General features: G+C 42.1%; 1 protein-coding gene across 1 annotated transcript in view; it reads left to right on the top strand.

Annotated features, from left to right (window-relative positions):
• Positions 1-24,922, top strand: part of COL22A1 (collagen type XXII alpha 1 chain) — a 239,702-nt gene that overhangs the window by 110,365 nt on the left and 104,415 nt on the right. Inside the window, exons 13-19 of the mRNA XM_058833583.1 lie at positions 5,514-5,567; positions 7,133-7,186; positions 8,450-8,503; positions 12,933-12,986; positions 15,092-15,136; positions 19,563-19,616; positions 20,848-20,901. Coding sequence (XP_058689566.1) covers positions 5,514-5,567; positions 7,133-7,186; positions 8,450-8,503; positions 12,933-12,986; positions 15,092-15,136; positions 19,563-19,616; positions 20,848-20,901 — 369 coding nt within the window. The remainder of the gene's footprint in view (positions 1-5,513; positions 5,568-7,132; positions 7,187-8,449; positions 8,504-12,932; positions 12,987-15,091; positions 15,137-19,562; positions 19,617-20,847; positions 20,902-24,922) is intronic.

Raw genomic sequence — 24,922 nt, 5'->3', positions numbered from 1 at the left:
GATGAAGCAGAAGTTGAGGAGTTGTCAGGGATGTCTGACCACCCCAGTCTCTCAGCAATCAGTACTTAGGGAGGGAAGGAGTGTCAAGGTGGGGAAGCAGATAATGTGAAGCTGATGGGCAGGATTCCGAGCACCAGTGACAACTTTGAAGTCCTTAGGATGATTCTGTGTTATTCTGGACTCTACACTGACCTTGATTACTGTAAAGCTGTGCCACATAAGTGAGCTCTGATGCATCTTCTCTCCTGCAGTACCAAATCACCTTATAGGTGACCATGTGTCAAATTAGTTACAACCCAGCTGTTGCTTTACCTATTTTTACGAAAATCTGGAGTATCAGGTTTCTTGAGAGAAAGCTATCTGTTGGAATCTCTGAAAAATGGGGCATCTGCTATCTCCAGAAGAACTGTGCTCATAAAATGGAGGGTCAAAAGGACCCTTCTGGTCTCATGGCGGGGGGGGGGGAGGTGGTCAATGACATTCAAGATAAGATTCAAGGGTTTAGAGAGCTTTTGAAAATTAATATCTCCTGGGAAAGTACCTCTTGGGGACAATTGATTTCTATGTAATGAATTAAATAAAATCTTTCATACATTTGAAATTCAAAGAACCCCAATAGTTATCATTTAAACAGTTGTTTGCACTGGGCTGGATTTCCTTATAGTCCTGCAGAACCTATGACTCCTACTGACCTCTGTGTATCATGTCCACATTACCATTCTGCTTATTAAATCAGGATATAATACAGAGACCCAAAAGAGAAGATTTTCTTCATTTCTTTCTTCTTCTTTACTGCAGCAAAGTCCAAGTTGAGATGAATGTCTTATTTTATGTTGAAGCATAAGATTAAGCCAGCTTTGGTGTCAAATTTGCCAAAATATTAATAGGGCTTTAGCATCATTAGGCTAATAGAATCCTGCATCTGGGAACTGGAGAATGGCAGTCATGTCTGGTCAGCAGCTTTTGAAAATGGAGCTAGGTGACATATATCCACTGCAGCTCTGCCTCTCAGTTGATCTGCAATCATTCCTGGCTTTGAAACCCTGGTCTTTGCCCTGCCTCTCTAAGAAAAAAAATACAAAAAAACCCCCCCAAAAAAAAAACCCAAAAAACCCCAAAAAACCTCCACCTTAAAATGTAAAGTATAATTTCAATAAAACATTTATTATGTCACTGGTTGGTTCCTTTGAATGGAGAAACCCTGAAAAGAAAGATATTGCATTCTTCCAGACTATGAGGTGTCTTGGAAGTGTTCTAAGACATTTGAACCTGAAGACCCCACTTAACATCTCTTCTGTCCTCCTACTCCATGTGACTCATCAAACACTGATAACAAGTCAGTGTGTAACCATGGATCAGCAGTAGGACAGCTGCCCACCATCTTCTCATTTATTCTGCATGAACATCAAGCTGCCAAGTTAGATGCAAGCCAAAGAGCCAGGAGAAATAATAAATTTATGGTTAAGGCATTGACCTGGTTCACAGGAAATCTGGAGTGAGTTTCTTTCTCTGCCCCAGACTCTGGGACCTTTTGTCTGTGTTCTGTATTGTTGTAGCTCCGACTGATTGCCCTCAGGAGGTGACAGCAATATTACAGTACTGCTTTAACCCCCTCCTCATTTCACAGTGTTGCTGTGAAGTTAATTAACAAAGGAGAGAGGGGGGTGTTAATGGTGAAGTGCCACCACTCCACAGTTCAATTTTACTTCTGTTTCCATTTCATCTTACCCAGTTGTTCTGTTTCTCTTCAATTCTTGCTATTTTGTCTCCTGCTTTGGCTGTAGACGCCCCAGTGTGTGCAGCTGCCAACATGCTGAGTGTGTGATTCATGGGGTTCTGCTTGGCAGATTTTTTGCAGGTCTCCCAATGACACCTCCATTGACATTGTGTGACAGGGTTAGAAATTTTAATTTCATACCAGGATTAGAAAATTGGCACTTTTGTGTGAGATGTAGACCAGTTTGGAAGATAAAATAAATAAAATGCATAGAATTGACCTTAGAGTGATCTGTCTTCTTTTGTCTGGTCTGTATGCTGAAGGAAGAGACCAGCGATTTACTTGAATTTGACAGGCAAATGAGAATCTAACCATGTGTTTTGGAGACTTTTCCCCTTTTTTTTGTTTTTTGTTTAGTTTGCTCTATTTTCATTAACATAGGCCACAACCCAGAGTTTCAAATAAAATGTGTGATTATAGGCCACAGCTGTTCTCAAGTTAGAAGAAATATTTGTAAACTTGGCAGCTGCTTGAGGAGCTGCAAATGGAGGAAAGAAAAACATTTAAATTTGAGTGGGTTGCTTAAAAACATCACTGAGGAATTTTTCCTTTATGTGCTTCTGATGTCTCTCTAGGATCAGGTAATACTGAATTGGTCTATCTCTACATCTCTCCTTAAACCTGCAGATTCCTTCCTTCTCTGTTTTAGGTCCTTCAGAAAAAAAAAAAAAAAAAAAGTTATGAGGTTGGATATGGCAAAATCTGTGCACTAGTTTTTCCCACTCTGATGAAATATATCATCTAGCAATTGAGGTTATTTTTTTTCTGTAATTTCATTATCTCCATTCAGACATAGCAGGACCTACATAGGATGTTGTACTGGTTCTGGCTGGGGTGGAGTTAATTTTCTTCCCAGTGGCTGGTGTGGGGCAGTGTTTTGGATTTGTGTTGATAATACAGAGATGTTTTTGTTATTGCTGAGCAGGGCCTACACAGAGCCAAGGCCTTTTCTGCTTTCTGTACGGCCACACTGGGGAGGAAATTGGGGGTGTGGGGAAGGTTGGGAAGAGACAGAACAGGTGATCCAAACTGACCAGAGGGATATTCCACACCACATGACATCATGCTCATATAAACTCATCATATATAAAGTGAGGGGAGGAAGGTCATTTGCAGTGATGGTGTTTGTCTTCCCAAGTAACCATTACTGTGATGGGGCCCTGCTCTCCTGGAGCTGGCAGAACACCTGCCTGCCCATGGGAAGCAGAGAATTAATTCCTTGCTTTGTTTTGCTTCTGGGCACAGCTTTTGCTTTCCCTATTAAACAGTCTTTATCTCCACCCATGAGTTTTCCAGCTTTTACTCTTCTGATTCTCTCCCTGATCCTGCTGGTGGGGGAGTGAGAGAGTGGCTGCTGGCTGGGGTTGCTATATCCATGGCAAATGTGGATATAATTTGGTCACAGACCAAAAACATATGGTATTCCATAAACTGTGGGGTAGTGGGGCTCACTGTAACCCAAGTGAGGTGAAGTTTTGCATGACCTACAACAAATTAAAGTACATGTGCATATGGTGAGTATGGAGGGATCATTAATCTGGAGCTGGCATGGTCTGGTAAATCCACAGGACGCTGATGTACTGGGAAGAAATCCTTCCTCAAATATAGAAATGGAATAATTCTGCTGATGTACACAAACTAGAAAAGGAACCTCTCTGGGTGTGTCTGTCCTTACCCAGATCACCTATATTTTTTTTCTTTTTTTGGCTGAAGCTGAGAGGAGTATTTTTATTCTCCATCATCCCAATATTCTGTCTGCAGCAGCTGAGATTCACCTGTGCTTTGAAGTTCCTCATGATGTGGCATTTCCTTTGGTCCACTGAGTCTGGACACGTGCGCCCTGCTCTGAGAGCCCCTGGAAGAACCGAAGTTGTGGTTACCCCTTGCTTAGTATCCATTGTGTTGCTCTGAATGCTTCCATTTAAAAGCAAATACAAATAAATTCAAGATTCTGTCCTTTTTACTGAATTCTGGTTAAACTTTTTGTTTTCAGTATGGCTCAGAAAACCCTCCTAATTTTCTTGCAGAATTGTTATCAATTCTTTGAGGAATGAAGGATGGAATTTTCAGAGTGACTTTTCCAGTGCTGTATCCTCAGAGCTTTCAGTATTTCATTTTGTAAGAACTTCCTAAGCCAAGCTTATTTGTAACTGCAAATGGTGTACTTGTAACTGCAAAATACCTCACAGGTACCACTACCTGCACATTCAAGTTTTTCTTGGACTGAGTAAATAGATGGACTCTACCTGGGAGGTTTTTTCCACCCTTAATGATTTTACTGCAAGTCAGCAGGAGCAGAAGTAGGAGCTCTTCCCACCAGGGGTTGTTAAACCTGTCTCTAGAGTCCAGGTTCTGTGCAATTTTCTCCTTGGACAAAAACTGGAAAAGCTGGTGGATACCCTCCTGTCCTGCATGAATATTTCTGTGAGCACTGTGCTTCAAACTTATTGTCTGCTCCTAGGATTAATTTGTTCAGGTTTGCCAAACAGTTGCTATTTCATGACAGAAAAAAAAAAAAAAAAAAGTAAAAATAATAAAAAAAGGCAAGAGAAGAAGCTAATTAACTGGACCTTATGCAAACTCCTTTTGCTTTGCATAGGAAAGACACAAATTGTTCTCCTGCCTGTGTGACATACTTTGTCATGGAACAGCAGTTCCTTCAAGTTATATTGACCTCTTAGAGCAAATGATTTCCTCAAAAATCACGTTTGCTATTTGATGGGTTTTCTATCTCATTAGAGAACCATTCAAATATAGCAGAGCTGATTTTTACCACCAGCTGCATTGCAAATTCTGGAGTGCTTCGTGAAGGTTCAGTTAGCAAGAAATGTGATTATAAAGGTAAAGACTTTAATTTGCATATACAGGACAGATACTTTTCATATTTTATCTTTTGTTTACCTTTAAGTACCAACTAAATAAATAAATAAGGCTGGATTTTGATGCTGTCTGTTGTCAGAGTAGGGAACCTTGCCCTAAGAATAAATCCATCTAAGTCTGCTAGACTAGACTTACAGAAAAAAAGTCACAAATAAGATTGCATGTGGTAGAATTTGGCCTGAATTTATCTACATATTTAGGTGGTCCTTGTGTATATGCATACAACCTGGAAACATATGCATCAACTTTTTAGCCAATTTAATGCTATTGCAAAAAGGATTTTTCTGTGCTAGTGAGTTTTTTACAAAAGCAGATGGGGAAAAAGATCCCAGTCTTTTGTCCTAATGAGAGTAGCTAGCGGGAAAAAAAAAAACACCACATTTGAATTTTCCCAAAATTTTCCATGTCAGTTTCCATGCCATTTATTGTTAAAAAATTAAAAATATCCATGCCTTTGGGAACTTGACAGTGTAGTAAGTTGGCCATACCAAATTTCAAGTTCTTATGCCTTGGAATATGGCAAGAGGAGACTTCCTCAGGGAGGTGTTGCTATGCTTCAAATACTTTTTTTTAACAAGGGTAGGTCTCTAATCTTCTTCTTAGAAAACTTCTGTTGTGGATGGTAATTACAAAAAGGAAGGGAAGGAATGCACTGGAATGAAAACAGAAAGTGAATCTGTTCAAATATGAGCAAATTACAGGTGCTCAGACAATGCTGAGCACAGCATTGTTACAGTGAGGGTGAAAATCTGGACTCAGCTCTCAAGAGGTGACAAGTGCACTCTCTAAAGTACACAGATGTACCACAGAATGATATGGCATTTGATATGAGGTATTTTTTCCATTGGTATTGTAGGGTGAAGAAGGCTTTCCTGGCTTTCCTGGACTGAAAGGGGATAAAGGAGAAAAAGTAAGTCCAAGTCTTTATTAATTATACTCTGAAAAGTTTAAGAGATTATAAAGCTGTTGTGGAAGTCTAATGAAAACTGACCCTCCTCTAAGTCTTTTGCTTTACCTCTGTATTATATTTTGTTTCATTTTGGGTAAGCAAGGTGCTCAGAAAAGGAGACTGTGATGTTGTGCTGTCATTCATCAAAGCGTAGCTCAAAGTTTTTAAACCTATTGATGACGCTCAGCCACATTTGACAAATGTGTGGAGAGCTCAAAGGCATGAGCTTTGACTAAACTTTGTAAAACTCCAAAATACACAAATGTAATAGAACAGGAACTCAGTGCTAATGCACACAGAAACACTAGAGGCTCTTCAGTATGAGACACAGAAAGCCAAAGATTGCTATGCCTTTACTTGCACAGAACATAAATAACTTCTGGACTGTGGTGGCTTTTAGCTGCTTACAGTGTCATCATCTTAAAAAAACCCCAAAAATTAAATCCAGTACTGAGCTAATTTTGTAGACTAGTATTTACTTTGGACACATTTGTTGGAAATCCCTTAATCAAATCCTCATTTGCAGGAGGAATTTTAGGAATTTAAACTTTTTCCACCTCTTATAAAATAGCAAATGTTCCAGATCACAAGGCAGGATGCCCTTCCAAGTAACACACAACAAACCAGCCCTGTAAAATCACAGCCTACAGTGGCAGCTTGCAATGCCTGTGTCTGTTTCTCACTTGAGCCTTTTTTTATAACAAGCCTAAGACAAAACGGCTGCAGTGCCTAGAAGTGAAAACACCAAGCCAGTTCCTCATTGTGTGTTGACTTGCCTGTTGTTTGTTCTACTCTCCAATCGTTCTTTAAATTGACAGCTGCAGGCAGCAAACTTGCTTTTTCTCCACATTTGCTGCCATTCCTGTTAGCTGGGGAGCTACCAATCTCAGCATATTTAGTTCCATTCATCCTGGTGCAGAGGAAAATTTTAAATGGTAAAATTTTGAATTTAAGTGGTGTTTGGCTTTCTGTTTCTTTGTTTTCTACACCTTTGCATATTCACAGTTCTGGGACTCACTTCCCAGTGACCAGGGTAATTCCTGAGGACTGTTTGAATATATCAAGGCTTCCTTTCTGTGTGCTTTTAGGCTTACTGCTTATGTATATTATAGCTTTGCCTAGAGGCTTCTGAGCTTTGGGATGAATGCTGTATAATCAAGGAGGAAAAAAAAAAATTAAAAATTCAATTTTTGAGACAATGGAATAGTGAAGAGAGAAGCTAAGAGAAGATGATATGATAACATTAAGATGACTCAGTTGTTATGTGTCTAATTAGCTCCAGAGCTTCTATATTAATTTATTCTTAAATGAGTTAAGTGGACGAGAGTGCCTAACTCCTCATTAGCAGCTCATCAATCATCCCTAGTGTGTTAATGTCAGCAGCAACTCCTCCAGAAACTGTAAATAATAAATGTTTATGCTGAAATATTTCTCATTTCTTATTCTTCTCTAGATGCTCTGCTCGTGTCCCTGCACTTGCAGCAGGTGTTAATGCTGTGCTGATGATAACTCTCTTGTTGTTACAGGGTTCCCTGGGCTCACCTGGCCCCCCTGGGAGGGATGGAGCAAAAGGAGAAACCGTAAGCCTTTTTTTTCCTCCCATGTAATCCTGCTTTTCCGTGTGAGGCAGGCAGTGGGAATCAATCTGCCTTGAGTGGAACATGTCTGGGGAGTTTGTGTGGTCGTTTTAGGAGCAGCAGAAACAAATGGCAGGAGGTTAATAGCCTCGAAACTCTCCCTTGTGTCTGCAGCCAAGGCAGGTGTCCTATGGATTAACCATGGCTGGAGGCTCCAGGGCAGCTCTGTTATCATTCATGAAGGAGGGAGAGGGAGCAGCCTGTGCTTTGGGACCTGCCAGTAACAAGCTGCAGCTGCAGAGCCTGGCCACTTGTTTTATGGCTGGCAAGGAGGCCTTGGCTAGTAGAGACGGCAAAGGTGCAAGGGACTGTCTTGTTTCCTCAGCATACATGGGCTGGAGAAATTGGAGTCTTGGTCACAGAAGAAAAGATCTCAACTCCTCTGGTGCGCTGATAAAAACTAAGAGAAGAGGAGGGGGGCATGGTTAGTTCAAGGAAGGATGCAGTGTACCAAATACTGCCTGTAAGAGGAACTGCAGTTGAAAAACAAAACCACAACTATGTTTTCCAGTATCTCATAGAAATGTGTTTTAGAGCCTTACATCTTCTCTCCCCTGCTTGATCACTATTCCTTAGAAACATCTTCAACCTGATGTTGAACCTTCACCATGTCATTCACTGTCCCTTTGTGGTAGTCACTTGGTGGCAATTGAAGGAGTTTGGGAAGGGATTCTCTGGAAGGCAGGTATACACAAAGGCAGTGACACACATGAAAAAAGATCTTTTCCTTACATCCTGTTTCTTTGCTCCACAATTGTCATACTTTGGAAAAACTGTGACAATTTTTCGATATTGGTTCTAGAACTGATGCAACTTCATCACATCACACATGGCATTGGATTGGACAGTGTTGTACTTGCAGAATTCCTTATAGGATGTGTTCATACACTGCAAAGTGACAATTCAAGAGCAAATGCATTATGCTGACACCAAGGAATCCATCTTTGCATGCTGTAATCAGTGCAAGCTGTTCACAACTTAGGGAACTCATTTTTTACTGGTTGGTTGTGTTTTGAGAGGAGATGGCGAACTGCTTCACTTTTCATTTTCCTTCTTTCTGCTTTCATTTTTGTGAGGAAGACACATTGTAAACTTTCAGATCAGGACTGTCAATATTCCTAACTGCATGTACTGACTATTTTGAGCTAGCCTAACCTTTATATATAGAAGATTTGTGTTTACCAGCAATATTTCTGTTGCTTGCAGGGTGAACCAGGACAGCCAGGAGTATTTGGACTGCCTGGGCCAGCAGGTCCAAAGGTAAGCTTTCCATTTCTTGTTTACATGGGCAGGCATATTTTTTTCACTGATATTTCATGTTTACATAGTTTGAATTATTCCTTGTTCATGACATTTGATATTCTCACTGGTGAATGAAAAAACTCAAAATGATCATTTTCATCAGGGGTCTGCTAAGATATCAGCAATTATGCAGAGTGTGTGAAAAGAAGAAGTAAGTTTTGTTCAATCAACAGCATAGTAGGAGAAGGTGAAGAAAACATGTTTTGGGGCACATAAGCCTTTGTGCCATGTCTTCAGTAGTTTTCCCAACTTTCACTAAGATGCAGATGAAAACTATTATCCCTACTCTATAACTTGAAAAAAAAGATCATGTAGAGATCCTATCCTGAATGTTTCTGCCTATTTTGGGAGCTCCAGTTTTGCACCAGTGAAGAGTGCCTGAGTGATAGAGAACTTGACTCTGCTTATATCACTGGGTTTGCTTCAAACAAGGTGCTTCTGAATGCAGATCTGGTGAGACTTAGCTGAGCATCAGAAATGAGAATTTTGAAGCAGCAATTCTTTAACCTCCTTGCAAAGTGTCAGCTCTCCCTGCCTCATTCTGTGGTTATTGAGGGGATAAATACCCCTCAGGTGGTTTCAGCCTTGTTGTTGTAACACAAAAAGTAGATGGTGCATTGTGACAAAGATGTTTTTAAGGGTATCACGCACAGCAAGTTCAGCTCATCCTGTGAAAGGTGCTGCCAGGACAACATTGATGTCCTTGATTGCCTGAATTAACTTCACTCAGTTCTGTTCCTGTACAAGCCAAGGCCTTTGAATATCTCATCTTTCTGGAAGAGCCATTTCTAGTCACCTAAATCTCACACTGAGTTCACTGAGGCCATTATCCTTAAATAGGAGTTAAGTACCTCAGCACCTTTCCAGATGCAGCCTGTGACTGTCACTTGGCTCTGTCTGAGAGGACTTGATGAAGCAAGTCATACTCAGGTCCTCCGTGTTCCTCAGCTATGCAGAGCCCTGTCTCCAAAATGTCCCTGTGTTTTTGCATAGAGGGAAATTCACCCTTTCCCAAAGTCCCATCAGGAGGATATCAGAACTCATGAGGAGTTTGTAGAGTAGCAGAAATACTTGGCAGCCGTCCCAGGGTTCTTTGTGGAAACCATATTGGCTTCAGCAGGGGACCAATGACACGCAAAACAGGGCTGGGCCAGGCTGAGTGGAGGCACACTGAATATTTTGCCCTTCAGTGGGATTTGGATCTTGGATGAAATGAACTGAATTTATCACTCAAAAATGTTTTTTAGCTGCATCTCTACTATCAATTAAATAAATACATATCTTCTCTCTGTCCTGCATGTCGTATGTAGTGGAATTATAAACCAGCAGGCTATATGATGCTCTATGTGGTATGAGCTTCCCCACACTTGCTTTGCAAAGCTTTTACAAACCAAGCTAAACTGAGGCACCTACATCTTCCTCAAGATGGACTTGATCCTGCTCCATATTTCCCACCAGGTTCTTCAGGAACGTGCAATTCAGCCAATTACTGAGGCAATGCTGAATAGAAGGAGTTCAGATCTTCAGGGCAGGTGGGGCTGGACCTAAAGACATCTGACTGGACAGTGCCAGGTGCTCTCAGGGAAGGCATGAGCTTGGCCAACCCCAGCCTCTCATAGTGCCTAAATATAAAATTATTGTGTGTTTTCACAGTGACTTTCAGTTACCTCAATGTGTGCATTGGCTGTGTACAGTGTCCTTGAGCTGGATTCTGGCTTGAGCTATTTTAAGAAATAACCCTGACTTGCTGACAGGGCTTTAAAATCTAAAATATGAATGCACACTCCTTTAGACCTCAGTGTAAAGCCTGAGAACCTGGTCAACATGCAACAAGTTGTATAAGGATGGGTGGAGCTGGCAATTAGAGAGGTCACATCTCCAATTACTGGTGTAACGATTATTTTAGGGTTTTTTGCCAGATCAGTTATTTTTGTCATCAGCATCAATACAGCAGCTCTGGACTCTACCCCAGGCTCCATGGAGAGCAACCTTGCAGTTTCTGCGATTGGTTGGGTTGTGATCCTTCCTGTCTCAATCCATCTTCATAAGCATTGAGCCAGGCAAGCCCAGTGTGTGCTCAGCAGTGATACCTGTGCCCCAGGAAATTCAGCCCCTTGTTTGTCTCCTTGGCTCAGGAGCCTTTTGCTTCAGTGGGAATTGCCAGCACTTTCTTTTAAGAAGTTGTCTTGTACTTTTTAACTGTGTGAAGCTTCCAGTAGCACAGATAAGAAAACTCCAGACTTCTGGTAATGGAATTTCAGTCCAAAGAGTTACAGAAATGGCCTCTGAGCTCATTAGGTTCATGTATAGGCTACAGGAATGAAACGGCCTTGGTATGTCATCCCATGTTTTACTGGTTTTGCTTCTCAGTGATGTCTCCAGGGAAGATTGTTCCTAGCTCAGTGTCTTCAGCATAAAACTGTAGGGTTTGGAGTGAGTTTTTTCTTTTTTCTCAAACTTGAGGGTAAACTTCTTTGTTCCCCAAGAATGATGTGTGATTTTGCTGGTTACAATCTGGACACAAAGAAGAGTTATCAAAGTCAGCCTCGTGCTGAGCTGTTGGAGCTTCTGGTTACAGATGTCTTGGTAGTCTGAGACGGCAAGAAATATTCACTGCTCAGTGGGGAGAACTTCCACATACATATGTGGGACCTGGCAGGTTAATTTAAATGGAATAAATGGGTCCAGAGAAAAATGGCCATATCTCAGATTGTTTATTGTACAGTGTTATAGCAGAGAAATAAAATTTGGATTTTTGAGATCAGACCCTTTAGCCTGCAATATCCTTCAGCAAATACTCAACCTTTTCCTTCATTTTTCTCCGCTGTATCTCTAATAAAAGGATAAAGAGGTTTTTTTTGTGGTTGTCATTGCTGTGGCACAGACATAGCTATAGCATTCCCATCTGAACTGACAGTTATCTGCACTTAATAGAAAAAGCAGAGGGAGAGCAGAAAAAAAAATCAATCCTTTGAAATAAAATGTATTAGGTAAGAGCTTCATTTTGACAAATTTCCTTCTTCCTTTCACAAGCTGTCGAAGGTCTCACGCTTCTCTGGTTTACCAGACATGATCTCAGCACAGGCCTTGAGTGGGTTCAGCACATCTCATCCAGACAAACCCAGTTTCTCTCTAACACTCTGCTGAGTGTTACAACCACATTTTATGTAACAGGACTGAGTTGGACTTCTGTAATTTGGACAACCTGGAGCAGGACTCTGTTTCTCTTGGGGTTTTGCCTAGACCTTGATAGCAGTGTTTTTCTGCAGGCTGAAGGAGAGATTTAGGTGCATGCCTGCTGCTCTCCCTCTGATATTAGAGGACTTCCTGACCTTGCAGAGGTTCTCACATGTCTGATCTCAGAGCCATCTTTGCTTTTGCTTGAACCCTATTCTTGTAAATCTGCATTGAGGGAAAAAAAGCCTCATTTCTGCTACTAATTCATTGCAAACACATCTTGCATTTTTAATTTTATTATCTTTCTAATATGAAACTTGTATAAATACAAAATGTAGTAATTATTTTTAAAATATTTGACAATAATACCTCTATCTGCTTTGAAGCCTTGTCCATTACAGACACCCAATTAGTGTGAGACAGGAGTTAGACAGATGAGTGTGGTGGGAAAGGGGAAGTGATGTAAGTAAGAAAATAATCAGACAAATAGATGATATAAAATGTTAAACCAGTTCTCTAGGTTAATCTGCCAGGCCCAGGCTGTCTTCATGGGACAGCTCTGAGGGTTGAGCCTGTTCAGCTGATGATGCAGATCATTTTCAAGCATTATAAGACACATTAAGGGCACACTGTGAGTACTCTCCATTACAGTGTGTCTTCTCCAGGGCGAGTCAGTGCAAAGGCAGCTGAAGGACTGATGAAATGTGCCTGATCCTCTTGCATTTTTTCTTATCAGTAAGAATAAACATTGGAAAATTTAGTTCTGATCTGTTTCTTTGCATTTACTCTTCAAAACATATAACATTTTGAAGACTGTGGTCACTTTGCAGCAATGTATACCTTTGCTTTGCTCTATTAACCCTGTGTTCAGGAGCCCCAGCAGGTGTTGTGTGCAACAACTGACATTGCCAAACCTTCTGAAATAACCCATAGAGTAACCTTTATGGGACAGTTTGCCTTTGTAGGTTAAGTCTGAGAGCAGAAGGAGAAAACTTGTTAATATCTGAGGGGACAGAGAAAAATACTGAGTGTCAGTCTGGGTAAGCAGTTGGAAAGTAAGACATTACTCCTGTATTAGCACTGAGAGAGAGTCAACAAGCCTCAATGTGAGCCTGCAAGAGCAACTTGCATTTCTGACTAACTAATTTTATTCTTGGTATTTTATACGAAAGAATTTCTGGTGGTTTACTGTATCTCAATTCCTTGCCAGGGATCCGAGGGAAAACAGGGTCCTCCAGGCATCAAAGGCTACGTAGGTGCACCGGTAAGTCATGGCTCTTGTTCAATTTCTAATGCTCTAGAAACTTTCTTTACTTTTTCAGTGTGTTCTGCCCAGATATATTTTTTTTATTATGAAGCAGTCTATAGTCTGTCTGACCACTTACCTGCACTATGTCCAAGTGGTGAAATTTTCTTGACTTCACTGAGTTTCTTCTGTCTTCATTAAATGAGAACAGACCTGTAGCCAGTAGAGAGGTGTCAGCAGAAATTACTTGATTACTGAGATAGCAGCTGGTGATTTCTTGATGCTCCCACTATAATGCAATTGCTTTGGTCTGTGATGATGCACCATTTATATGGTGCTTGAAAACTTCATCAGAACACCAAGAAAAAAATACCACCTCTCAGCAAATTTTCAGTCACATTTTCAAAGCTCTCAGTGAATAGCCTTCGGGCTCAGGGACAAACCTGCATTGAATGAACAGACAGCAAGACCAAAATAAATTTGATTCTTTCCAGTTAGCACCCCTGTCTTGTGGTCTCAGCTTGGTAACGCAGCCTTTAAACTGGTGTTGGAAAGGCTGTCTGGATTTTCTGAGATTTGATGACCCAGATGGGACTCACCTCCTATAGGCTGGGGGATGAAAGGATTCTGAGCTGTCCTGCCAAGAAGTACTTGGGGTATTGGTGGATGAAAAGTTATACATGAGCTGGCAGTGGGCACTCACAGACCAAAAGCACCATGGGAAGCAGGTGAAGGAAATGATTCTGCTCCTCTGCTCTGTTCTAGTGAGACCCCACCTACAGTGCTGCATCCATCACTGGGGTCCCAGCACAGAAAAGATTCATGGATCCCTGAGAATGGGTCCAGAACAGGGCCATGGAAGTGCTGGGAAGTCTGTAGCAGCTCTCCTGTGAGATAAGGCTGAGAGATGAGGTTGCTCAGTCTGCAGAAGGCTCTGAGGAGATCTTAATGTGGCCTTCCAATATTTAAAAGATGCCAAACCTTTTAATGAGGACATTAAAAGGTTGTGATAGGACAAGGGATAATTGTTTTAAAGTAAAAGGGGTTAGATTTAGGTTGGATATAAGGCAGCAAGTTTTTACTATGAGAATGGTGAGACTCCGGAACAGGTTGTCTGGCGAGATGGTGCATGCCACATTCTTGGAAACATTCAAGGCCAGCTTGGACTGGGCTCTGAGCAACCTGCTCCAGTATAAAATAGCCCTGCCCATTTAGATGATTATACATAATCATCCTGAGGGCCAAATATACCCAGGCATGGAGCTTTCATTAACTTGGAGGTAAAACTCCACTATAGTGCAAAGTAAACTGAAGTTTAAATTATTAGAGCAAGAAGCACTATAGGCTTTGGCAGTTTTAGAGAGGTCCCTACTGTCTGAGCCTATTTGTCTCTCTATAGCTATCAGCTGATTGTACAGTTTCTACAATACAGGTAAGGTATTTACATACACACAAGGTGTTTGCTGAGCCAAGTGAAGCTGAAATCCCATTGTGCCCATTGAATCGATTGTGCTAGTGCCACATCAAACCGAGCTCCAGCAATGTTTCTGGTGTAGCTGGGAGGAGATGAATTATGCAGTCCTGAGGAACAGTGGCATTGGATTCACAGCACAAAAATGTGCTGGGCCCCCAGGACAGAATTCATCTAACCTTTGCCAGTTCTCAAAACTACCTGCTGTCTGTCTGGCTACTGCATCCAAACCCACCAGGAACAGTAATTCTTGCTTGTTTATGCAATAGGTTTTCTCATCAGTATTGTCCTTTACCAAAGTTCTCATTGTTTACAAGAAACTTGAAAAATGCAGAGCATTGGTTGTTTTCCAGACCATCTGCAGCTGTGGTGTGTTCCCTGTCCCTCCACTCTGCTGTTGGCAGGAGGGTCGTGTGTCTGCAGGCAATATAATATTACAGATGTTCTTGGGCTCACAAGCGGTCCCTGCTCTGTGAGTCTGCTTAGATCATGCCTGAAGCCAACTTTGAGGACTGGCAACACAGAAAATGTCCTTGAGGTTCACTTGAATAGATTGTGCAGATGTGCACACTGATTTCGTGACTAATTAGAGGAGATAACTATGCCTCTACTTGGATTTAGCTTTATAATCTTTGTCTATTTTTATTTTTAGGGTCTACAAGGAGAAAGAGGAGAAAAGGGAACACGAGGAGACAAGGTATTCTTGCTGCATGCTAGAAAAAAACAGGCTTTTCCTTTGTCCATTAGGTGAGGTGGACAACCAGGCCAGCAGCTCTGGAGAGGGATGGAGTTTCCTCACTGTTCTGGACTTCTAAGTGCTCTCCACCTCCCACGGGTGTGCTGGAGGGCTTTCAGGATCTATACTGTCTACTAAGCACACATTTAGGAACTTCTTCTGTGTATGTAGCCAGGGATGGAGGAAAGAGAGGAGGAGAAGAGTGGAGGCTGCCAGTGTGGAGATCTGAAGGGGTGTCCACATTGTGTACACAACCTGAGAGCTGAGAATGGTCACTGACTTCCATGACCATGTCTGCATCCAGCATTTTCCCATCTCATTCCAGTTTTCCATATCAGACAACTTCCTGTGTTTCTTCTCCCATCTCCATAAACTCAGTAGTAGTAAGTACCTTTACTACTCCAAAGGCCTCCACCAAATGGAGTTGCTTCCCAGTTCCATGATCTCTCCTGACCATCGAGAGCTGTTTCAGAGTAAAGGTCACTCTGGGATTTGAACCATGTTTGTGGATTGAGGACAAGACTAAATGCTTATTATACCTGGAATGGTCATTTAAAAGGAGAGCTGGACAGGCACAAAGCCTTAGTTACTTCAGTTTTCTCATTGTGTTCAGAGCAACCACAGATGTGCACTCACTTCTGCCTGTAGACCTGCTTGGCAGTGCTCAGGGCCCCCCAAAAATGTTCTGTCTTGCTTATGACTCGAGCTGGTCCTGACCCAGGTTTATCTCAAGGAGGGTCTGGCAGCTTTGCCTGTGTTTGTGTAAAGGAGGGAGTCACCATCTTGCTAGCATAGCTCTGTTCCCATTTCTCAGTCTCCATCTTTTTCTGGAGAGGAAACCCAGCAATTAACACCAAACTTTTGCCTACTGGGAAAAATTATAAGTAGACCCTTAGTGTGAGATATTGTTTCTCTTTACCAACGTTCTTTCTGCTGTTTATGATAAAGTACCCATGATCATATTTTGTATTACCTATCCTCATTATTGCAGCTAGAGTAAATGACTGGATTGTACTTTATCCTTGTCATGCTTTTCCTTCAGCCCTTTGCAGAACTGGATAGGTGTCCTGTGTCTAGCCAGTGCCTCTGCTGCTTTTCCAGAGCCAACATTGTCTAATCTGCTGGAATATTTGGCTCCTAGAAGAAAATCCATCTTTCTGACATCACTGTGATGGGAGAGGAAGCTGGAGCTGTGTGTGGGCAGGCAACTAAATAGGGGAAGATTAAAGTAGGGAAGAAATGAATTATGTTTTGTTTCATTAGAAGGATCTGCACAATTAGAAGTGCCCCCCCCAATCCTTTTTGGTTTTCTTTTTTTTCCTGAAGCAGCCAAATCTCTGCTACAACAATTGTGGTTAGATTTTTTTCCAGGTTTTAATGATGGTCTCAGTGCACCCACTGCCAGTGCTTTAACTTTTGCCAGTCAGTACTACTGTGAAAACAGTGGGTGTAAATTTGGTGGGCCAAATATTTTCTTGTCTGCTCTTCAGTCTGTAACCTGAATACTGACTCCCACGCAACCTGTGTTTCTTAGTGCCTGAAGAGAAAAGGGGTTATAGTGTCAGATGGGAGCACTAGTTCCTGCACTGAGTATTGTTTTATCAAGTCCTCCCCCTTACTACCAAAAATGCCCTTAGTATCCCATCTATCTTATCTTGCTGCATTATTCACATATCCTGAGACCTCAGATGTAAATGCTGAGGTTTTATAGTGAGGTTCTCAAATCCAGCTGTACAGGTTACACCTGCACTTTCGGAAAAGCACTGCACCATATGAGGGATATCCCATGCCCTTTTCCATCCAATGAGCTCTTTGTAGACCCCAGGACAGACCCCAGAGATAAATATGATGCACTGCCCTGCTAACAGGAGCTGTATCTGCATGAGATTCTTGGCATTCTAATTTAGGCATGTCCAGCACTTCAGTGTGACAAAGGGCATTGCTTTTGCTGCATAATCCTGTGTCCATCCTGTAAAACCTTGTCTGTTTTATTGAGAAGGGATTGTGTAAGAAGGCAGCAGGACTGGTCTGCTGCTGCCAGATCCCTATGCAGTGGGGTTTTTTTTTCTCCTCCAGCCTTTCCAGGGCCCTACAGACTGCTGGGTAATCATTTTTCCGACAAATCATTAAATTTTCTAAATGGTAGGGGTCAGAGAGCAGCACTGAAGTTTTGGCAGAATTGTCATTTCCCCTAGTTGCTTGTGAATCTTCACCATTTTGTTCCACTGGTTAAAAGAAGAAAAAACAGTAGAACACAGGAAAAATAAATGAAATCTTAAAGTGAGAATCTGAGAATGAAACATTAATGTGTTTGTTCTCTCTGTTGCGAGAAAAGTACCTTTCACTGAGTAGCTTATTTAAAGAATGGAAAAATAATAAAAAATATTTATAATGTCAGTTTTTTCTGAAGAAACAGTAGAAACACAATCGTTTGGAAGGTTTTCAAACAGATTTTTTTTTTGTTTTTGCTTGTATAAATAATATATTTGCCTTTCCCAGCCTCAATTGGTAGCAGTAAGAACATTGACACTTTTCTGTTTTGGCAGCTAAACCAGTGTGTGTGAAGTACTCATTGCTGCAGTGTATTGATGTTAAAAATTCTCCTGGGAACACACTGCACATTTTCTCAGCAATATACCAGGCTGTTGCTTGCTGAAAGTCTTAAATTCAGGATGTTTGTAGTTCAGGCAGTGCAAAAGAAAGCATTAATGTGGAAGCTATCACCTCCAAAGCAAGTGGATCTGGGTGTCTGACACTGGTTTTCAGCTGTTTTCTGGAGGACAATGGTCTCTCTAATTTCATTTCCTGAATGCACAATTTGAAATAATATTTATGTTAGAAGAGTGATTGACTTTCTAAGGAGGAAAAATAAATAGTGATTAGCAAATCCATTTCTGACTTAGCAAATCAGTATCGTTTACAAAAAAATCTAATTAAATCCAGTGCAGTAAGTGTGGGTTTGCAGGTAATAACAATGGTCTAACAGAGTTTAAGATATATAAAAACAGTAAAAAAATAGCATAAAACGATTAGTTTTCTGTCACTGCTTGTACTTGTAGAATTTGTTTTGACACATTAACACTGGCATTGTGTGTGTGTTTGATAGTTTATACTCAGCTGTGTGCAAAGGATCTTAACAAAATCTGTGTTTCATTTTTCAGAGGTTTAAGGACTTTAGAGAGTACAAGAAACTCCCTGTTTCTAAGAGTTTTTAAACTAAAGAGATTGAATGGTTGAAGTCCACACTCAGTGGGAGAACAGTGCAGTTCAGCAGAAGTATGCAACTGATCCAGTTTTTACCAAGAGTTCCAATTATAAAATATGAAACATGTTGAGCTTGAATATGGAAGAACAATAGACAGCAGGGCCAGAATTCAAAATTATCCTGTAAACAGAATCCCCCAAAGCAGAAGATGACATTGAGAAGGGGAAGCTGCAGAACGTTTCATACACATAAGACAACAAATTGCAGTTATGGACTGGGGACAACTGATCAAGGAACCATCTTGTGGAAGGGGGGTTAGTGTAAACATTTTCCTGGGATTTAAACACAAGAGTAGTCTAAAAAAACATGAAAACATATTCCTGCTCAAAGTTAGCCTCAGGTGTATTGAGTTTCATGCACCTAGCTACAATGAAGATGTGGAAAAAATTGGACACTGCACAAAGGGGAGCAATAGAAATGATCAGAGGACTGACAAACATGCCCATGAAGAAAAGTTGAAAGTATTATGGTTATTCACTCTAGAGAAGTTTGAAAGGGGAGTTTTGTAAATCTTCAAATACAGAACAGGTCATAGTAAAGATGAAGGAAACACTTCCCTCTGTGGGGCATTAGGTAAAGAGTTACTAATCTGGAAGGTCAGCAAAAAAAAAACAGGTTTAGGTGCAGCAGGAAAAACCTGTATCTTTAAGTAATAAAAATAAAGTAGTGAAATCCATTGCATATGGACACTTTGTGGACTGTCCAGCTCTGGAGACATACAGGAAAAAAAGAATTATTCCCCCAGGTTACAGAGAAGAAAGGTGAAAAGTTAAAGATTTTTCTTTACTGGGTAAAACTGACCTATTGCTGGACTGCTTTCTTATTTCTGTAAGAGCTGTTCTGTGCTGATGTTCTCCTGGAGCACATTGTACAGTTTACACAAACCCACCTCAGCAGGCAGAGGAAGGATGCCCACATGGAAAGCACACACCTGCTTCTGGTTGCAGCAACTTTTCATGGTACAGATGTAGGAACTTCAGCTATTTTCTGGACTATTTTCTGGGACTGGCTGGAATTTCTCTCCTTTTTCATTACTCCTGGAGCCGATAATATGAACATCACCTTCAGGGCAGTGACCTAAACAGTATAGAATTATAGTGGTTCTTTCTCTTTGTTTTCCAGGGAGACAGAGGCCTGGATGGATTCCCTGGAAAGCCAGGTGTGGAGGGGAAACAGGTATGTGGCAAATACTCAATAACTGGAAGTGTTTCTTTGGAAAGAGTGGAAGTTGACCCTAAAACTGAGACTTATCTTGGGCGGTTGCTGAATCATGACAGTACCCAGTCAAGTCCCTATTCCAAAGATCTTTGTTAGCACAGTTTTCTTTTTTTGTTTGTTTGGTTTTAAAATTAAACTAGAATGCAATTTACAGGAAATGCCAGTCCTTTAAATGTGATAGCTCAAATATTTGTCTTAATTTTCATTAAATACTTAAGAAAGCACTCAGAAATTCAGTTGTTTAAGCCCACAATAGGAAAGGAAGAGAACTAGATTTAATATATTTGGTTTGTTTTCAATAAAAAAAGCTTGGAATTATTTACATTTTTAAAACAAAAAGAAAACAGAAAATTGTCTGGAAGATGAATACATTTCTGCTGATCAGACACATACTGCTTTGTCTAAAAATGCTCTCTGTAGGTTCCACAGGACTGTTTTCATTACCCAGGGAATGATACCTAATGAGAGGCATCCTTTTCTTCCAAGGACCTTCTGGTCTAAATAGCAAAGGACAGAATAAGAAGCAGAGGCCAGAAGTGATTTGCCAAAAGCCATGCAGCTAATCACTGCCACACTTGAGCCTGATGCCTCCAGGGTGCAGCATCTGCATCCTGCTCTGTTCCTCAGCCATAGTTTACCTTGTACCAAGAAGTGTGTGTCTAGTTAGTGTTTATCAGTATCCTTGCAAGATGGAAATATTTTCTGGTGTTACAGATGGATAAGGAACTAGTTTATACTTGCAGCAAATGTAGATGAAGTAGGAAATGGCAGAGGAATGTGTAGATGGATCCTGTTTGTTTACTACTTCAAAGGAACAATTTCTCCAAATGAAACCCTGTTACAGAAGTTGAGTTTTCTGAAGCATTTATTCCTTTTTCATGTCAAGACACTTATATGGGGGTAAATCTTCATGCCTGAATTTTATACTAAATTTTCTGTTTGACACTGATATATCACTGAACTGCAGTTCTTCTGAATCAGCTGAAATTGGATTGGTGTTATTGTGGTTGCTGTGGAATCACCATTGTTATTCTCTTTCCTCTGTGCACCAAAGTCAAAGAAGCCTCATGTGTTCTATTAATTCCTCCTGTGTGCAACAGGACATCACTGTCTGTGCTGCCAATACCTGCAGCCTTGTTTCACCCACACTTTAGAAACAGAGTTTTCTTTCAATTTTGCCTCTTTATAGGGTCCTCCTGGCAGCCCTGGCCCTCCTGGTACTAGTGGGACCAAAGGAGACAAGGTAAGTTGGGATGGGATGCACACAGTGGATTTAGAAACACATTTGTTAATTCTTCCTTGGGCCCTCTGCTGGAAATATCGAGGCTGTTGATATTTATATTGTACTAATATTTCTCTGTTTGTATAGAACAAAAGCTTATATATATTTAAATGCTTCACTTTTCTGACATGGCTTCAGTCTGAAATGGGTGTGAGTGTTAAAATGAGTCTGGTTATGGCTCCTCTGGTCTTAGTTCAATGCTCATAGTGAAAGTAGAAGGAAATAGAGTGTAGTTGGGGTCAGGAAATCTTTCTCATCTAAGAAATGTGGGTAGGAATGTCAATATTTTTGTGTAGAAGATGTTTCTCTGGCCCAGGAGATGTAGAATTGACTCAAAAAGTTACAGAATTTCTCTGAGCCTCATACCTACAAAATAATTATTCACTGCTCTAAGCAGCAATTTTGACCTTGTTATTTTTCAGAGTTGTTAAAACTATTCAAGGTAGACTTATGTTTTCTCCTCTGTTAGAGATGACGCTGTGGTTTTGGTATTTCCAACCCAGTTCTTTGGCAGGAGTGGAAAGGCACGACCATTTCTGGGTTTCTTTCTCATTGTCTCCTCTGGACTATCCAAGAATGCAGAGATTGGAAGCAATTCCCACTATTCTCTTCCTTCAGTAGTGATCAGTCTTGAGTTCATAATACTTCATCCATATTTCAAAACCAGCTGCAACTATTGCTTCCAGGAGATGTTTATCTCCTTAGTCTGATATTTCAGAGTGGCTGGTGAATGTCTCTTTACTACTTCTTACATAATTTTAAGTCTTTCTAGAACAGGCCTGTTTGGATGGGGCCCTGAGCCACCTGATCCAGTGGGTGGCATGTCTGCTCAAGGCACAGGATAGGAAACAGCTATTTTGGACAGACTGGATTGATGGGCTAAGGCCAATAGGATCAGTTTCAACAAGCGAAGTTCTGGCTCGTAAACTTTGGCCACCAAAACAATCCCCTGCAGTGCTCCAGGCTGGGGGCAGAGTGGCTGGAAAGCTGTCCAGCAGGAAAGGCTCTGGGGGTGCTGGCCGACAGCAGCTGAAGGTGAGCTGGCGTGTGCCAAGCTGACATTTGGGGGGCCTGGTGGCCTTCTCTGTCAGCTCTAGTGTGGCCAGCAGGACCAGGGCAGTGATTGTCCCTCTGTGCTGGGCCCTGGGGAGGCCACACCTGGAGTGCTGTGTGCAGGTGTGTGCCCCTGGTAAAATGAGATTAGGGAAAAACACCTCTGACCAAATTAAGGTGCCAACGAGACCATCTTCCAAAGTCAACAACAGGGATTTCATTTAATAATAAATGGAAGGAAGAGAGATAGAAAGGAATAAAGAAGAGGAGGGTGAGAAGGGAAGTGGGGGCAGAAGGGATGGGAGACAAATAAGACAGAAGACAGTCCAAGCTGCTTGGTTCCGGCACTGTCCCATTGGTCCTTCCTCACCAAGCGCTTGTCTGTGCTGGGAGGCTCCGTGGTTCATGTGGAGGTGGGGGCTGAAGTCGTTCTTCTGGGTTTAACAATTTCCTCTAGTCCATGCTGCAGTGTCGTGGTTTTGAACCAGTAATTAACAAAAAGGGGAAAAAAGAATTATTTATCTCTTGCTGTGAGATATGGATTAAAATGAGAGCAAACCGGGCATAAAACTTAAAAGGAGTAAAGAAAGTTTATTGACAAACTATAAGAACACCAGAATAAACTTTTAGAAAAAACCTTTTCATTTCTCACTGCCTACCATTCTTTTGTTCACATGACAACAGAGACAAAAACTTTATAATTTTGATGGTTTAAATAATCTCAATTTTCTTTACAGTCTTTCCATCAGTTTCTGTAAAGAAACAGAAGTTTCTTTCTGTTAATTTATGGAGTTTGTCACAAGAAAACTATTTTTGTTATAGTTTCTCGTTTTTCTGATATCAGCTGCTCAGAGCTACTGTTATCAAAGCCCACCCCTCCCATTCCACATCACTCTGAAATGTGTTATGGGCCATGAGTTTGAGGATAGCATTTTTAAGGATAAGTTAGTCAAAGGCAAAAAAGTATTCTTCATCTGCTTCTGTGAGCTTCACTAGAAAACAGTTTTCTCATTGCCTCTCAAGGCTTCAAATCTCCCAGCACTTCACTATACTACAATTACTTCACTTTTTACTCAAATTTACACTTTGAACACCTTATTCCTCCCCATACTCTATTATGAATTAAAGGAGTTTTTTTTTCAGGACTTCATTGTCCATCTCCATAATTTTAACAGAAAGATATTTCAGCTTAATTAAAGCATCTTCTTAATTCTCTACCTTTCTTGAAGTCTCTTTTCTTTCTTGCCACTAGTAGTTTATAAAGTCTCTTTTCATGTTGATCACTCTCCTTTTCTCTCTCTGGATGAAAAGATTAATCCGCAAGTCTCATCTGGATGAGAAAGAGTTAAAATCTTGCTCAAGCTTTTGTAGATGGTTCGGTGATCTCTGCTGAACAGGAGCTGGAGCCGTTTGCGATGAAAAGTTCCTCATAGCTGCTTTTGAAGAGCGTGGTCTCTGTCTCTGCTTGCTGCAGGCTCAGAGCTCTTCTCCTTCTTCACTCGGCAGTTTTCTAGTGAATGTAGTTACAGCAAAACTTGCAGCTGAACCAGAGATCGGGCCGGGCCCGGCCCAGCCCGACCTAGCTCAGGGCAAGCCTCATCTCCCGGCCGGGAGATGAGAGACGCGGCAGGCCCGGCCCGGCCCCCGCCCAGCCGCATGGCTTGAGCAGAGAACCGGAGGCCAGCCGGAGCTCCGCCACCCTTCACAGTCAAGAAACAAAGAAGAACTACAGACTTCTGGTTGGACACTTTAAGGTGGGGTTCACAAGTTGATTCTACTTTTCAATGGCTAAAACTGCTGTCAATTCTCAGCAATGACCGATAATTGGTCAAGAGAAAAGACTCCCAAGAGCCCCTAGCAACTTTAACTTCCTTAAAGGTAAACTAACCCCATGACATGCAGATATCCATGGAGGCATTTTGTTCTTTTCCATGTGAAAGGAGGATGCAATTTGCCTGCAATGCTGATGCCCAAGGATAATTTCTGAGCTGCTAAAGCAGCCTCAGGGCTGGGTGGGGATGCGCCCCCACAATGCAGCACGGGCCGACAATCAGCTTGTATCGGGTTTTACAAGGCAGTGCTGTCCTCCTTCCTCAAGCAGCTATCGCTGACCAGGCTCCCTTGCTGTTTTCTTGGAAGTACTGGGCTGGGACAGGCACCAGGACCTACCTTTGGCAGGTGATGGCCACAGGGTCAGCAGTCATCTCTAGGGATCCGCCTGGTTCTGTCTCTGGGCTCAGTCCTCCGGCTGCCCCCGGAGGCAGCTGAAGGAGAAGAGCCGGCGCAGAGCCCGCCGGGCCGTCTTGGCGATGGAGCGCCATGGCCGTGGGGCCGGGGGCTGCGGGAGGGCTGCGCTGCCGGCGGGGCAAGCAGGAGCGCTGCGTGCCAGGGGCTGGGCAGGCAGCGGGCAAGCCCCTCCCGGCTCCCCAGCCCTGTGGGGCTCTTCCTGGGGAGGGGCGGCCTGGGCACAGCCAGCCTCAAGCCATGCTGCGCCGGCCTCCTCCGCAGGATCAGCAGGAGAGGCACAAACCGCAAACATCTTTGTGTGTTCCGGCAGTGCCGTGGGGAGAGTCTGGCTGTGCCCCTCGTCGCAGGGATCGCTGTCCAGGGTAGAAGCTTCTGGCTCTGCTTCCCCATCTTGCAGTGGGAGAGACAACGTGCTCTCTGACTCGCTGTCCCTCTCTCCTGCAGTGTCTGTGTCAGGGAGCTCTTCTTCCTCCCACTTGGCCAGTAGCTGGTCAAGCCGAGCATCCCTGGATGGAGCGTCCTTGTTGTTTAAGAGAGACCACAGCTCTTCATACCGGTCGGGGGGCACGAGCTGTGCGTAGTTTTCTGTCTCTCCTGCAGAGTCTTTCGTCCAGCCCCAAAGATTGTGTGGCACCGAGGGGCTTTCTTGATGCAGGGAGGAGAGGATTTCTTCCTCCAACTT

This window comes from Poecile atricapillus, chromosome 2, assembly GCF_030490865.1.
Source record: "Poecile atricapillus isolate bPoeAtr1 chromosome 2, bPoeAtr1.hap1, whole genome shotgun sequence".
Taxonomy (NCBI): Eukaryota; Metazoa; Chordata; class Aves; order Passeriformes; family Paridae; genus Poecile; species Poecile atricapillus.
The sequence above is the reverse complement of the archived record's forward strand: the minus strand, read 5'-3'. Positions and strand labels throughout refer to the sequence as shown.